Source organism: Notamacropus eugenii, chromosome 4 (assembly GCF_028372415.1).
Source record: "Notamacropus eugenii isolate mMacEug1 chromosome 4, mMacEug1.pri_v2, whole genome shotgun sequence".
Lineage (NCBI taxonomy): Eukaryota > Metazoa > Chordata > Mammalia > Diprotodontia > Macropodidae > Notamacropus > Notamacropus eugenii.
In genome coordinates, this window is record NC_092875.1 from 201,209,785 (window position 1) to 201,225,578 (window position 15,794).

Sequence of the window (15,794 nt, forward strand, 5' to 3'; positions counted from 1 at the left end):
CTCTGAAGTTCATGCTACCAAAATTTTGTTTAATCCACTAGATTTAATAAATCTTGGTAGTTTTCTTAAATGATTTCTTAACACATGTAAATCAAGTAACTATTTGGTTATGCACTTCAGGATTCTAATGGCATTTAAATTATTTTTTCTTGACCTACTTCCCAAGTCAATTGTTCTGAAGGGTAGATACCTTCAGCTTTCTTCTAATTTTTTAAAAACTTTATCAATTTCTTCTAATATTTCTTATCTCCTGGAGTGATTGAGTTCTGCCCAATCTATTTTTTAGGTAATATACTATTTAAGGTTTTTCACTTTCTGTTCTAAGGTAGTCAACCTCTTTTCAATTTTTTTCCTCTTATATTCTCATTTCATTTATAATTTTTAAAAACTCATTTCACTATGTCCAATAACCATAGTAGTCCTTGTATTCAAACCATCTTTTCTGACGCTCTATCTGAAGTTATAGTGGGGTTACTCTCTTCATCTGCATTTACCTCTGGGATTTATCTTAACCCACAGTATTTTTTTATTGTGTGAAATCTTCTGTTTTCTCATATTTTCACTTTTAATTTTTAGATTAGGATTTTTGCATTCTGGCAAGTCATTCTTGTATAGGTTGAGTGGGCTTTCAAAAAATCTCATTTCCTTCCAGTTTAGACACTGCTGTCGCTGCCAATCTAGATGAGGTGGTTGGTAGAGTCCTATGCTCTGCCTCTATTTTCAACCAGTTTTCTGGCTGCCCACCAGAGGTTCTGACTTCTGCTGGTCTTTCTTCTTCTTGTTGAATGATTCCCAATCAGGAGTTGGTTTCATCTCCTGCTGTGGCCATGACAAGCCCCATGTTAGAGATTACACTGGTTTCAAGTCTCCTGCAATTTTTCTTGCCCTGATGCTACAGGTGCTTAGTTGACCTTGTTCCCTTCTGTGTATCTAAGTGCTTTTTTGGGAGAGAGGGGGAGATAATGTCAAACTTATTTAATGATTTTCAAAAAAATTTTGAGTTCTAAATTCTCTCTCTCTCTAGCCCCTCCTCCACTCACTGAGAAAGCAAGCAATATGGTATCAATTATACATGTGAAATAATTCAAAATATATTTCCATATTAGCCATGTTGCAAAGAAAAAAGCAAGAAAAATAAAGTAATAGTATATGCTTCAATTTACACTAAAGAAGTCATCATTACCTCTTTGGAGGTAAATAGAATTTTTTATCATGAGTCCTCCCAGAACTGTCTTGTACCACAGTACTGATCAGTATAGCTAGGTCTTTTACATTGTTCTCCTGGTTCTGCTCACTTCATTCTGCATCAATTCGTACAGGTCTTCCCAGGTTTTTTCTGACACTATTCCACTCATCATTTCTTATGGCACAGTGGTATTCCATCACAATCAGATGCCACAACTTATTCAGCCATACCCCAATTGATGTGCATCCTGTCAACTTTCCGTTCTTTGCCACCACCACAACGAGCTGCTGTCAATATTTCTGTATATACGTGTCCTTTTTGTTTGGTCTCTTTGGGATGTAGGCATCGTAGTAGTATTGTTGGGTCAAAGAGCATGAACAGTTTTATAGCCCTTTGGGCATAGTGTCAGATTGCTTTCCAGAATAGTTGAATCAGTTCAGCACTCCACCAAAAGTGCATTAATGTCCCAATTTTTCCACAGCCCCTCTAGTATTTGTGATTTTCCTTTTTCTGTCATGTTAGCCAATCTCATAGGTATGAGGTGATACCTCAAGAGTTGTTTTAATTTACATTTCCATAGTCAGTAGTGAGTTATTATTTGTGTAATGGCATTTTTTAAAATATAAATTTGACGCGGTTCCCTATATGTTTGAGAAATGAGGCCATTATCAGAGAAACTTGCTGTAATATTTCTTCTCCAGTTGCCAGTTTTTCTTTCAATTTTGCATTGGTTTTGTTTGGGCAAAACCGTTTTAACCTCATGTAATCAGAATTATTCATTTTACTTCTTTTGATCCTCTCTGTCTCCTGTTTGGTTATAAACTCTTTCCTTATTCATATAACTAACAGGTAAAATTTTCCCTGCTCTCCTAATTTGCTTATATCACCCTTTATGCCTTAATCATGTACCTATTTTGACCACATCTGATTCAAGTATTTTATGAAGTGTATATATCTCTACATCTCTGCTCCTTCTGGAGGATAGCTGTTTCCCATTTCTCTTCTGACATACCGGGTAGGATCACAATTCTGATTGCTGGAGCTCATACTCACTCGCAACTTCTCTTATCACAATGTTGGCTGGCTTGAGGTCCATTTGGGTGAGCTCACATTGACCTCTCTAGTGATCAGAAGACCAAGCCATGTACCACTTCCTAGACATCTCCAAACCAGGCCACCACATGTGCCATCTGTCCCTGTCCTCTGCCTCCTACTTGCCAACTCTAGATCCCTGTATGTGTAATGTTGGGGGTGTAAGCTAAGTTTCATGTGGACAGTCTCGGGCAGGTAAAGGTGAGGACTTCTAAACCTCAGAGTTCTCATGAGGCCTCCCAGGGAATAGCTGGGAATTGAGGTGTGAGATACGGGCTATCTCGTGCATTTCCGCCTCTTCTCCATGGGAAACTTGCTGGGGAGAGCATCCCACTCTTGAGATTAACCCATGGTCTGAGCATACCTGTTGTTGACTAGCTAAGGGCTGAGAGCACGCCCCGGTATTCATGTGCAAACTATGTGGCGGGAGAGCTTAAGTAGGGTCAGGAAAGCCTGAAGGCTCTTCGTGCTGAGGGGCCCTTAGAGGTCAGAAGGTCCCTTCCCTCTCCCGCTCCCAACCTCTTGCTGTACGATCTTTGCCTCCTTGGGAGGAGGAGGATTCCTCTCTCCTGAGGAAGAATTCACCCTGCACATGTAACCAAAACCCTGAATAAAGCCTAACCCTTGTTCGACTCTGGAAAGTCTCTTCTCTCAATACGTTTATCCGGTCTGGCCACCGAAGACTTACGACAGGTAAGAAAAGGCTCAGGTAGCCCATCGGCCGAACAGTGTAACCTTGTACAATTAGAATTTTATCTCCTTCAGACACAGAGGCTGCCTAGCTTTTGTATTTGCATCCCTAAGGCTTAGCATAGTACTAGCCACATTTTGTTGTTATTCAGTCATTTGAATCACGCCCAACTCTTTGTGATCCCAATTGGGGTTTTCTTGGCAAAGATACTGAAGTAGTTTGACATTTCCCTCTCCAGCTCATTTTATAGAGAAAATTGAGGCAAAACAGGGTTAAGTTACCTGCCCAGAATCACAAAGCTAATGTCTAAAGCTGGATTTGAACTCAGGTCTTCCTCCCTCCAGGCCTGGCATTCTATCCACTGTACCACCTAGCTGCCACATAGTAAGCACTTAATGCTTTTACTTTCATTCATTTCATTGCTTACTTGACAAATATAATGATTTTTTTCTCAGTTCTCCTGAGTCTTGATCTCTTGGCAGCATAAGACACTGCTTACCACCCTGTCTTCTCTGGCTTCTTACAACACTTCTCTCTCCTGGTTCTTCTCCTACCCACTTGACTGTCCCTTCTCAGTTTGCTGGTTCATTATCCAAATACATCACCACTAAAATATGAATGTGCCCTGATTCTCCTGGGTCTGTGCTTGGCTAAGGATTATAAGTAGCTAGAAGGAAATGCTTTCTAAGAATGTAAGATGGCCTCTGGAAAAATAAGAAGACAGCAAAGCAATGGTAATTTTGGGGAACAAGAAATAGGTCAGTAGGTGTGGAACACAAAACATGTGAAAGAGAGGAATGTTAACTAAGTTTTCAAAATGAGACTGGAGTGAAAAATGCCAAGCTCAGGAGTTTGTGTCTGCAACATGTAGCTACGGCAGATTCTGGAACAGGAGAATAACATGCTTAGAGTAACTGTGTGTACCAGAGAGGAGAAACTATATACAAGAACACCAACTGGAAGACTGTTGTTATGGGTCACCCATCTTCAGAGAGACTGGTTTAGCAGTTCACACAGTGAAAAAAAAAATGGATGAAAAATATACATTTCCAAGATAATGATGTGGCTGAATGGAATGGACAATGAACTGGCCCTAAAGTTGAAAGAGATGAGAGCAGCTAGATTAAGAAAATGCAATGTGATCAATAAGTACAAACTCTTCCCTCCTACCGAAACCCATTTTTTTAATGCTCACATTCTCCCAGTAGGATCCTGTGTGTGTGTGTGTGTGTGTGTGTGTGTGTGTGTGTGTGTGTGTGTGTGTGTGTCCATCAATCATGGAACACAACATCTCAGAAGAATCACAATCACAAATAGCTCCCAAAGTAATAAGAAGTTGCATAGTAGATGTAAATAAGTAGCTTCATATCAATAAGGTCTTATACACAATAAATAATAATGATGAAATCAAAGACATATATCATCCCAAAAGAAGGTAGGCTGGTCACATAGTAAGAGTTGTGCATAAAAGACAGCTACCCTTTTGTATCAGCAAAATATTAAAAGACCTAGAGGAAAGTCTCCAGCATGATGGGTTGATCATTTATGGAGGATTTATGAAAGGACAAGGATAAGCACTGCACACATTGCACAGCTTAAAACAAAGAACCTACACTAATACAATGGTATCTTGTCTCTGCCACTCAAGCAAAGTCAAAATCTTTTTAGCCATAATCTCTTTCCTCATGTATAAAATGAGGGATTACACTATACGCCTCTAGGGTTTCAACCTCAATCTTTGACCTTATAAACCAATGAGATTACATTTCACTATCTTTCCTTTTTTAATTAAATTTTTTTCCAATTGCATGTAAAGAAAAATTTTAACATTCATTTTTTTAAACTCAATATGTACAAAACAACTCATTATTCTTTTCCTCCCTAAATAATCCCCCCTGCCTCCTACCTTCTTTATTATTGCAGAGGATGACATCTTTGTCCCAGTCCCTCAGGCTTGCAACCTATGAGTCATCCAGGATTCCTCACTATCTCCCATCCCCCCATATCCAAATCTGTTGCCAAGGCAGATTTCACCTTTGTAATAACTCCCAATTATGTCCCCTTTTCTCCTTTGACATTGCCACTACTAGTACAGGTTCTCATCATGCTATATTTGAATTACTGCAACAGTCTGGTGGGTCTGCCTCAAGTCTTTCCCTACTCCAATCCATCCTCCATTCAGCCACTAAAATGATTTTCCTAAAGTGCAGGTCCTCTTCAGTTGCTCCTTTACTCAATAAACTCCAGTGGTTTCCTATTGCCTCTAGGAGCACCCAAATACTATGGTATCCAAAGCCCTGCATAACCTAGTTCTCTCCTATATTTCCAGTCTTCTTACACCTTACTATTCAACATATACTTTGATCCCAGTGACACTGACATTCCATCTCTTGGCTCTGGGCATTTTCTCTGGCTGTCTTCTATGACTGCAATGTTCTCTCTCCTCCGCTCTGATTACTGATCTCCCCCCGGCTTTCTTTAAATCTCAACTAAAATTCCACTTTCTACAGGAAGCCTTCTCCAATCCTTCTTAATTCTAGTGTCTTCTCTCTGTTAATTATTTCCTATTTAGGTTGTATATAATTTGCTTCATATATATTTGTTTGCATGTTGTGTCCTTCTAATGATCATAAACTCACTGAGGGCAGGAACTGTCTTTTGCCTCTATCCACAGCACTTAACATAATCCCTGGCAAATAAATGAGAAAAATGATTACTTTTCTGTTATTAATAACTAAATTAGGATTGAGTTTTTTTTTTCCTTTCTGTTTTGTCACTCAGGGGTCAGTCCTTATAGATCAGTCAGTCTCTAAAGGACAGGGATAATGATGAGATGGGCCTAACCCTCCAGGAACATTCTCCTCAATCTTGGGCAGCACCCCACCACCCAAATAGGAAAGATTATTTCTAATCAAAGTGTAAAGAGAATATAATCTAGGTGAATTGCAGCCCCCAAAGAATTAGGCTCATGCCCTAGAAAACCCCCTCCATTGTTCAACTTGACTGATCTGAGTCGAGATGGATTCCTGTGTCCTGATAGCTGGAGGAAGCTGAGTTTCATGATCAAGTCACATTTTCAGCAGGAAGAACTGAAGACTTTTAGCCCACTTCCTCATTAGAAAATGTCCACTCATTCATTAATTGTTCATGAATCGGGGTTAATTTTCAGCTGTCAGGGGCACTTCCTTTTCCAAAGTTATTTAAGCATAAAGAAATCTCTTTGACTTGGTCTTTGGTTATGGAGAGAGACCATGGACCATCAACTTAATCATTATTTGCTAGCCTAATTAATTTATTAATTACCCAGAAATTCTGTCTCTAAGACTTTATATTCATCATGCAAATAAATGTTTATTAATTTAGTGATAGGCTCTTTAAAATACTGTTGAATTGAACTGACTGTAAATGTAGTAAAAATATTAAGTTTTACATGATTTTGATGAAACTAGTTTCAGAAAAATGAAGACTTTCCCAGTGAATCAAAATAACCAAGCAAAGTATTAGGACTTAAATGAGATATTTTGTATTTCTGTTGATGATATGACAGGGGTTGAGTGATCAACTTGCTTTCCGGTGCCATAAAAATCTAGATGAGATGCTAGGTCACAGCAATCTGGAACCACCACATCAAACTAAAAACATGGTCCACGATTTAAATTTTCAAAAAAAGTCTTCTTCATAGCCTAACCCCAACCTATCCTTCCAGCCTTATTATATATTTATATATTTTTCTCTCAGTCAAACTGGCATTTTTATTCTTCATACACAGTAATTCATTTCTAATCTTCATACTTTTGCATTGTGTGGAATGCCTTTCCTTTTCATCTCTGCCTTTTAGAATCCATCATCTACTACAAAACTCAGCTCAAATGCCACTTTCTATACAAAAACTTTCCTTATCCTACCAGCTACTAGTGCCCTTTCTTTAGCATCACCTTTTATCTATTTTTTTTACATAACTTTATATTTTTCTCCGAAGACAAAGTAAGCTCCTTGAGGGCAGAAACTTTTACTTCTGTCTTTATATGCTCTGTGCCTAGCACATTGTTGATCGATATCAATGTGTGACATCCTCTAAAAGATTCAGTCATACCTGTACTGAACACAAGTACTGAACACAATTGTAGACATAATCTAACCTCACCTAGCTATGAATTATAATGTTGATTCATCTGACACATAATCTTACTTTCCATAATACTTATTATAATGGACTCAATTATTTGGCCAATGGCCAGTAAAAGTACATTAAATATCTCACTTCTGGAACCGGTGAGTTTGCCATCTTCAAGCATTTCTTTTCTTTCACAGGCAAACATAAACATATGTGTGCACAAACATTCCAATGATGGGAAGTAGTGGGGTCATTAATTTAAAAAAAAAAAATCATCTCATTTTTCTTAGGTCTCAGTGAAAGAATGTGGCATGCACAAGGATGCTCTCTTAGCTGTTTCAGACAAGTTTTTTCAAATGACAGATGAATAGTAATGATCACATAATTTTACCTAAAAGAGAATCTAGAATGCCCATTTTCTTATTCCATTAGATAGGCTCAAGAACTTAGGTCTACCTATCTTTAGTGACTCCCTGTTTCTTAAACATCAATGACTAGTCCACTTGGCTAAATTACTGAGCTGAAATCGACCTTTTAAAATCCATCTACCCACTGATCCCAGTATAAATTCTAGTTAAAATAAAGTCTAATCACTCAACTACATAACAACCTGCCAAAGTAGAACCCCAAATATACCTCATGTGAGCCCTACCATGTCTTGACATTCTATAAATGTCTAGAGGTATGGCTTCAAATTTCTATGCCATCTTATTTGCCTTTGTCTGTACTGTACCCAAGTTCATCAATATCCTTCATAAAAAGTGGGAACCTGAACTGAACACAATACTCCAGATATAGTCTGACTAAGTATTATGAGTGGGCTTTTGCTGACCAGTGCTTTCTGATACAGGCTGTAAAATCTGTCTTAAAATTTAAGGTGCCTTTCAAGTAGGAACTTCTGCTCAAAAAAGGTTAATGATGGATCAAGTCCCAGGTAGAATTGAATTAATTTTTTACTTATTAATATGGAAATTGCAGTGTGACCCACCTTTTGAGGAAAGTTTTACTTGCTTAATAAATTTCTTTGATATCTATCACAACCACATTTAACCTCTTAGTTTGCCTCTGACAAGTTCAAGCATTTTAATATCCTTCTTCAGAAGTCTTACAAAACGGGCTTTGGTGTTTCTTTTCTAAGGTACAATAGCTTCTTCAAAGTTCTTGAGACAGTTAAGAAAAACTTCACTGGGCTGGCTGCCTGCCCTCTGGTAAGAGCTGCTTCTTAAAGATGCTGATTATGTGCCAAAACTGAACTGGTCTCTAGCCATATCATGAGTTCAGAAAAACTGTTCACAAACTCAGTCAAGTGTATGCTAACTGATCAGCAGTATCTAAACTCAGGGATAACAGAATACAAAGTAAAGAGCAAGGATGATTTCATTTTTGCATATGTATTGAATTTTTGCACTGTATTCCCCAAAATACAGTAGGTACCGAATAAATAATTGTTGATTATGTGTATGAGTAATAATTAAGCAAGAATGGGCACAAATATGGCAATCCTCAAAAGTAGTCTGTTACCCCAGAATTATTTTGTAAATTTGAATATAAGTAAAATATTTATGCACTATAACCTATACTGATGAACTATATCAGAAGTGAGGTATTTCTCTCTAGAAACAAAAATAAGCAAATTGAAGATCACCATGTTGAAAAGTTTCTGTTGTCCCTTCCCTGAAACATAATAAAATGGTCCTTTCCCAAATAGGTCAGGGATTGTATAATTGTAAACTTATCATGACTATGTTTTTTCTGCATATAAAGTACCTATGGGAAATAGTTCATATTCAAAAGCCCACTTGGCCCAGGGAGATATCTTTCTCTCTATGTCAAATGATAATATTTCTCTCCTACCTTGTTTTGAAATATACAGCCATCATAAGCTAGCTATTTAGTGACTTGTAAATTGTAATCATGCACATTTTGTTTCATAACATTATAAAGCACAAAAAGTAATAAAGGAAAATTATTCAAAGAAAATTTTTCTTGACTTCTCAATTATTGTTTTCTTTGATCATCATAAAAGCTTTCTCCAGATATCTCAGTAAGATGTTGGAGTATATTTTATCTAATCCTATTTAGTAAACTCCAGTGGTTCCCTATTTCCTCTAAGATAAAGTAAAAGCTCCTCTATCTGGCTTTTTAAAATACTTCATTATCTGACCTCCGCTGATCTTTCAAACCTCATTATACATTAGGTCTCCTCACATCCTATGGTCTAGTCAAACTGGCCTCCTCCCTATTCATGTTACTCTTCCTTCTAGCTCCACGTCCTTGAACTGCATGGTATGGACTCCTCTGTCTGTCTGTCTGTCTGTCTCTCTCTCTCTGTCTCACCACCCAGAATCATCTTGCACCACCTGCTAAATGAAGCTCTTCCTGATACCAACTGGTAATGTTCTTTTCCCCCTAATGACTTTCTATTTACTTACATGAGTACATGTTGCTTCCAACAGAACGTACACTAGAGAAAGGGATTGTTTTGTTTTTGTATCTGTATTATATTTTTATTTTTTCGTTGTATCCTCAAACATACAATATATACTGAATAAATATTTGTTTATTATATATAAATAGTAACTAAAAAAGAGGAGGCATAACAGTAAATATGGCAATCCTGAAAGTAGTCTGATACTAGTATGATTTTATAAATTTTACTATAAATAAGATTAAAGTGATAATATGCAGTTTCTGGTAGAGTTAAAAATAAACAAAAATGATATTTTTCCTTAGCATGGTCTACTATTCTCAATCTAAAGTTTATATAATTTTTTTACTCCAAAGTACAAAGAACCAAATTAATTTGGCTGGTTAAATAAAGGATTTCTGAAAGACACCCAAGAATTAAGAAATTAATGACAACTTTCACCTTAACCAGAATCACCTGAAAACCTTAAAAAGGTGTTATAAATCTATATGTAGTTACTACACAGAACCAAAGAATGATAGAACCAGAAGAACCTTTACATTAGAGATTCCCAATCTGGTGACTGTGCAATTACCGAAAGAGGTCCACAAATCTCTAAACAAAACTTGTCTATTGGAAAATAAGTGTCTTGTAAATATGCACATTACAATTTTTTTCAAAACTACGTGGGTGTTACTCCAATTAATAAAATCTAAACTGATTTAAAAGCATTCCTGAATTCAGACTAAAAAAAAAATTTAACCTATTACCTTCATTCAAGACATCGTTGCTAATAGCTTTTTAGTTTAATGACTAAATTCTAGATAAAAATCTGAATTCTAATTTTAATTACTAAGTTTCAGGGTTTTTTTCCTTTGAGGAAGAAAACCACTATATTTAGTTTATATTTAAAAACATACTGTAGATTCCACTGTCATTAAACCACAATGCAACATTTAAAAAAAAGTTAGTCTAAAATCATTCTACTGTCTAAAAAGGCAGCATACAAGCAACAGGAACTAAATTCCCCACGTAACAAGATAAAAAGTGAATTATAAAAGCTGAAATGATATTAAAATTCATTAGGAAAGGTAATTATTACTATACCACAAACATATTTTTAACAGCACTATTACTGGGTTTTTAGCCTAGGTCCACTTGTTATTTGTATATGCATAATGCAGTAAAAATAGCACATAATGGGAAATGCATCACAAAGTACACACATGACACCTTCTGCCAATATCACTGAATAGTTTCAAGGATCTAATTTAATTTAAAGCATTTCAAGATGCCAGGAGTTCTAGTAGAAAGGAACATGTAAATATAAAAAATAACAATATAAATACAGTAGTATTTCAATTTTGCTTCTGCTCTGCAATTACTAAAATCTAGAAAATAAAACTCGGCTGGAAGAGAAAATGCACAAGTATAAAAGTGGTTATCAATTATTACCACTGTCAAAAACAGCCAGCACCCCTGTTTTATATTCCTAAAACCATTTCTTTAGATTTCTGGCATTTGGTCATGGCTCACCTCTTTATCCATACTTTCTAAATCCTCTTTACAAAGTGTGTATAGTGGCATTGTCTCAGACATACTTGGCTGTCGTTTTCTTCTGGATGGACCAGGCTGCTCATCTTCATCTTGACTGGCTGGCAATTCTTCATCAAACATCTGTTGTTGATGTGGTTGAACAACTCTGAAAAAATTTCACAGGTCCCAGATGAGGAAAAATTGTTTGAAGTACATCATTTCAACAATGAATCAGATTCTTGACTCTTGGGAGTTCACAAATACAAAAATACCAACACAGGGAAATAATTCAGTGTAGTAAAAAATCTATAAGGTTTCAAAACACTTTGGTTGCTTTCCCTTCATTATTTATTAGTAATTCTGCTTACAAAAAAAGGATCCATGAAACCTCACTAATACAGATCCTACCTTAAGAAAACAAGACACAACAAAAAAATCTTATGAAGGCTAGGACCTGTTTAAATTCTGTCTCTGCACTTGTCACTTAGGCAACTTTGGGCAAATCACTTAACCTCTGCAGAATTCAGTTTTCTCTGCAAAATAAGAGAATTGTACTAGATTACCTCAAAGGTCGTCCCTCACTGCTCTAAGACCATGACTCATAATCAAAACAACAAACCCTCCCCCCTCTTCAAAAAAAAAAACACAGTTCTACAGAATCAATGACCTGACAAAACAGTTTTTGATGTTTGCTTTTGTTCAAGTTGAAGGATAATTATCTTACACTGTTTTTTCCCTCATCATCACAAACTTTATGAGTTTAGAGAAGAAACAACTAGTCAACTCAGTTTAAAAATAATAAATGTTAGGTGATCTACATTTAAAATAAAAACACCCAAATCCTGAGCAGTACCCACTGTCCAGTCAGTGTTCAGGGGGAATATTTATATTTTCAACTTAGTGATCTATTTGCTCCCTGGCTATTCTATACAAAAAACGATCTTTAGCCCATTAAGATGCCACATGGTGAGTATGGTAAAGTATTAAGTAAGATTCACTTTTATTTCCAAGAACGATAATAACGATTTAAAAAAAAAGATCACTATGAAGTCCAAAGAGCTCTTAAGAATAGTAAACTAAATGAGTAAGTTGATGCAGAAAAATCTGCACAGGTATATACTATTTAGCTGTTGTTCAGTAGTTTTTTACTCATATCTGACTCTTTGTGACCCCACTTGGAGTTTTCTTGGCAAAGAAATTGGAGTAATTTGCCATTTCCTTCTCCAGGTCATTTTAAAGATAAGGAAACTGAGGTAAACAGGATTAAGTGACTTGCCCAGGGTCACACAGCTAATAGAAGTCTGAGGCCAGATACAAATTCAGAAAGATGAATCTTCCTAACTTCAGGCCTGACATTCTATTCATTGCACCACCTATCTGTTCCCTTGGATCTATTTTAAACAATTTAACAGAATACTAGTCGCAATAGCAGGGGCTAGTAAAATTAATATCTTAGCTAGCAGAATTTCTCTAACACAAGCTTAAGTACCAGCAGTCAAACTGGTTTATGATGTACTATATTTACAGCTACCCAGAATTCTGTGATAAGAAGCTGGTCTCCAGCTTTATTTAACCTAGTTTGGAGAAAGTACACAATTTAGGGATATTGCTCAGTTGACAGTTTTCCTAACAAGGGAATAAATTTCCCACCTAGAGCAGGCTGAACATTTGGATGAAAACAATTAAAGAACTGTGAGTAGTAGTGAACTGTTGAAAAAATGAGAACTCTGAAAACGGAAGTAACAAGAGTTGATCAATGAATAAATATTCGTTAAGCACCTACTATATGCCAGATGCTGTTAACAAGCACTGCTAATTTACCCCAAGAACCTACAGATTTTAAGATCTCTCTCCTTCTGCAGTTACTTCTGCCCTAAAGCTTTTTAGTTCTACATAAGCTCTTGTTTCCTCCACCCAGTTAGTGACCCTTGATGGAAAAAAGAAGATTCGTCACTCCTCTGCCATTAAAGTGCAATGTAGTTTAAGAGGAGTCCATTTACTAGGGTTTCTTCCATTTAGTTCGAATAAACACAGATTAAGTGCTTTATAAAGCACTCCAATTGGAGTCTCCACTTGGGTTTTCATAACACTGCCCTCTCTTGATTCTCTTCTCACCTGACTTTGTAAGAAACTTCACCTCTTTCCACATCTCCAACTTCATATAATTTCATGATTCCAGAAGAAGGTAACTGTTATCCCTGTTCCTCTATTACGTGTGTGTGTGTGTGTGTGTGTGTGTGTGTGTGTGTGTGTGTGTGTGTGTGTGTAAGGCACTGGGGCGTGGGGGTGCTGTTAGGAACTTGGAACCAATATTGATGCCATCTGGGCTGCAAGGATGGGAACATTATTTTTCTAGGCTATTTACATGCAATCATCCTGTAGACAGCTTGAGCATCTCTTCTGCTGTCTTAGATAAAAGGAAAATGTATGGAAAGATGATCTTTTCCTAGAATCAGTAATAAGGAGAATTTATATTTAAAATGTAAGTTCTGAGTGTAGAACTGTCATTAAAAATACTTTCCTCAATAAAACTTAACTGAAATTCTTGAATAATGAAAATAGCAGCCAATAAAGTGATTTTTTAAAAAAATAGGGGATCAAGTTCTAGGGCTTTGTAAGTCTCATATTTAAATGAACCATATTTTGCAAAAGCTTTCAACCACCACGTGATACAGGGAGTTTTGTGCTCTTATATAATCTGAGCCCCAAGACAACCCAATGAAGAAAGTAGCACAGGTACTATAATTTAGTTGCATCTTAGAGATGAGAAAACTGAAGCTCAGAGAGGTAAAGAGACTGGCTCCAGACCACAGAGCTGCTAAGTTCCAGAGAGAAACAGCTTTGAGAATAAGTCTAGTATTTATTTGTCATGAAAAGTCAAATGAAGAAACAGTTCGGAGGAGACAAAACTCTAAAGCCAAATGTCGCACAGGCCACCACCCTAACCAGATCAAGATGGAACTGAAAAATAACAATAAAAATACCCCTCCAAAAAACCAAACCCCAAACCCACAGATAACATTAAATTTTAAAATTAAGTCAATATGTGACTGCAGGGAGGCATCCTTATGTATGGATTGACATCCCTCCTTTCAGTGGAATTTGATAGGGACTACTCTAATGTAAGAGGCAAAGGAATGAATAAAAAACAACAGCATAGTTATTAAGCACTTATATGTGCCAAGCACTGTGATAAGCACTGGATACAAATAAAAAAGTAAGAATATTCTCACTGACCTCATACTCTAACTGGGGGAGACAGCACATAAGGTCAGATGGAAAAAGCCTGGAAGTCCTAGGAGTTCAGTGGTGGTGCAGATGGCAAGGTCAAGAAATCCTTGTTACATAAGTAAATCAGGAGAGACAGAGAGACAAGAGACAGAAAGCACTGTAGGGCACAGAGGCAGGGCAGATGCTAAAGACTAGAGGGTCTTGGAAAACAGTGGCAGATATTAAGACCTAGGAGTCAGTCCTTTATCTCACTGAAAGGAATGGAGTTGTTGATTACCACTTCCAACCCGTGTAAGCAGTCAAGAAGTCCTGGGAAAGGTATAGGTGCCCCTGCTCCCATGGTAGTGAGAAGTGAGGGATATCATTGAGTTGTCTGACCAACCTGGATGAGTCTTAGCGTGGCCTAGGGCCAAAGAGGTGAAAATACAAGGAAAATTACATAAATAAATTGAGAGGGGAGGGGAAACATATGACATGGAAAATAATCGTGAAATATAGCACTCTGCTGCTGTTTAGAGAACTTTCACAACTCCTGGTTCTTAGAACAACCCTCTGGGTTAGGCACCCCTATTTTGATGATGTAGAAACCATGGTTCAATGTACCAATTTGTTTTGATTGACTTTACTTATCTGTTACAGTAGAGGGTTCACTAGGAAGAGAAAAGGGAAGGGGAGAAAAATGAAAAAAAAAATACATAACAAAAAACTTCAGAGGGAAACAAATAGCAATTTTGTTTCATTGCAAAACTGAATACTTAAAAAAAGAAATTATATCTCAGAGAAGCTGGGTTTTCTTCCTCCTGTATTGTTTTTCCTGCTACCTCATGAACAATGAACCCATAATTAACTGTGACAGCAAAGAGTTACACACTTCAGGCTAACAGTTTTAAAAATTATCAACATACTTTTCATGAATCTCTAAAGTCAGCCTATCTACTCTTACTTTCTAATGATTAAGTGACATTAGGGATATAACTTTGATTAGGCCTGTTCCATCCAGTTTTCTACTCCAAAGGTATGCTACCATTTAGAGACACGTATATTATGCTGGGAAATTATCACATTTTCTGTTACAAGTAGTTTCTTGAAAGTCACTCTCCATAATGGTACATTAATATGCATTAATAATAATAATATACAATTATATACTATACATTAATATGGAATAATATTCTATACATTTTTCTACTTTAGAATTTTTAACTAGTAGTTGCTATACTATAAATGAAGTTTGTTTCCACTTGTTAACTGCTCCTAGAATACAGAAAATTACATGTAAATGTATTAAAACCTGAAAACTTTTAGCCTTGAAAGAAACTACAGCATGGAATTTGGTCATGAAAGTAGCTGCCTATTTGGGATACTCTTAAGTGTCCTACGCTACCTCCCACTAATAATTTTTTTCACTACATTTCCACTTGTAATCAACAAGTGACTTGTTGATTACAACTATAATAAGCACATACAAAAACCAAAATTGGAGAAATATAATACACGATATTATTAAAGTTGAAATTACAGAATTGAAGAGTAGTAG

The 15,794-nt window shown here is 36.5% G+C and overlaps 1 protein-coding gene across 2 annotated transcripts in view; it reads right to left on the minus strand.

The window, feature by feature from the left end:
• CTDP1 (CTD phosphatase subunit 1) overlaps positions 1 to 15,794 on the minus strand; it is a 154,420-nt gene that overhangs the window by 63,896 nt on the left and 74,730 nt on the right. For both annotated transcript variants that reach the window (XM_072604043.1, XM_072604042.1), the window contains exon 11: positions 11,027 to 11,192. In XM_072604043.1, the coding sequence (XP_072460144.1) occupies positions 11,027 to 11,192 (166 nt within the window). The remainder of the gene's footprint in view (positions 1 to 11,026; positions 11,193 to 15,794) is intronic.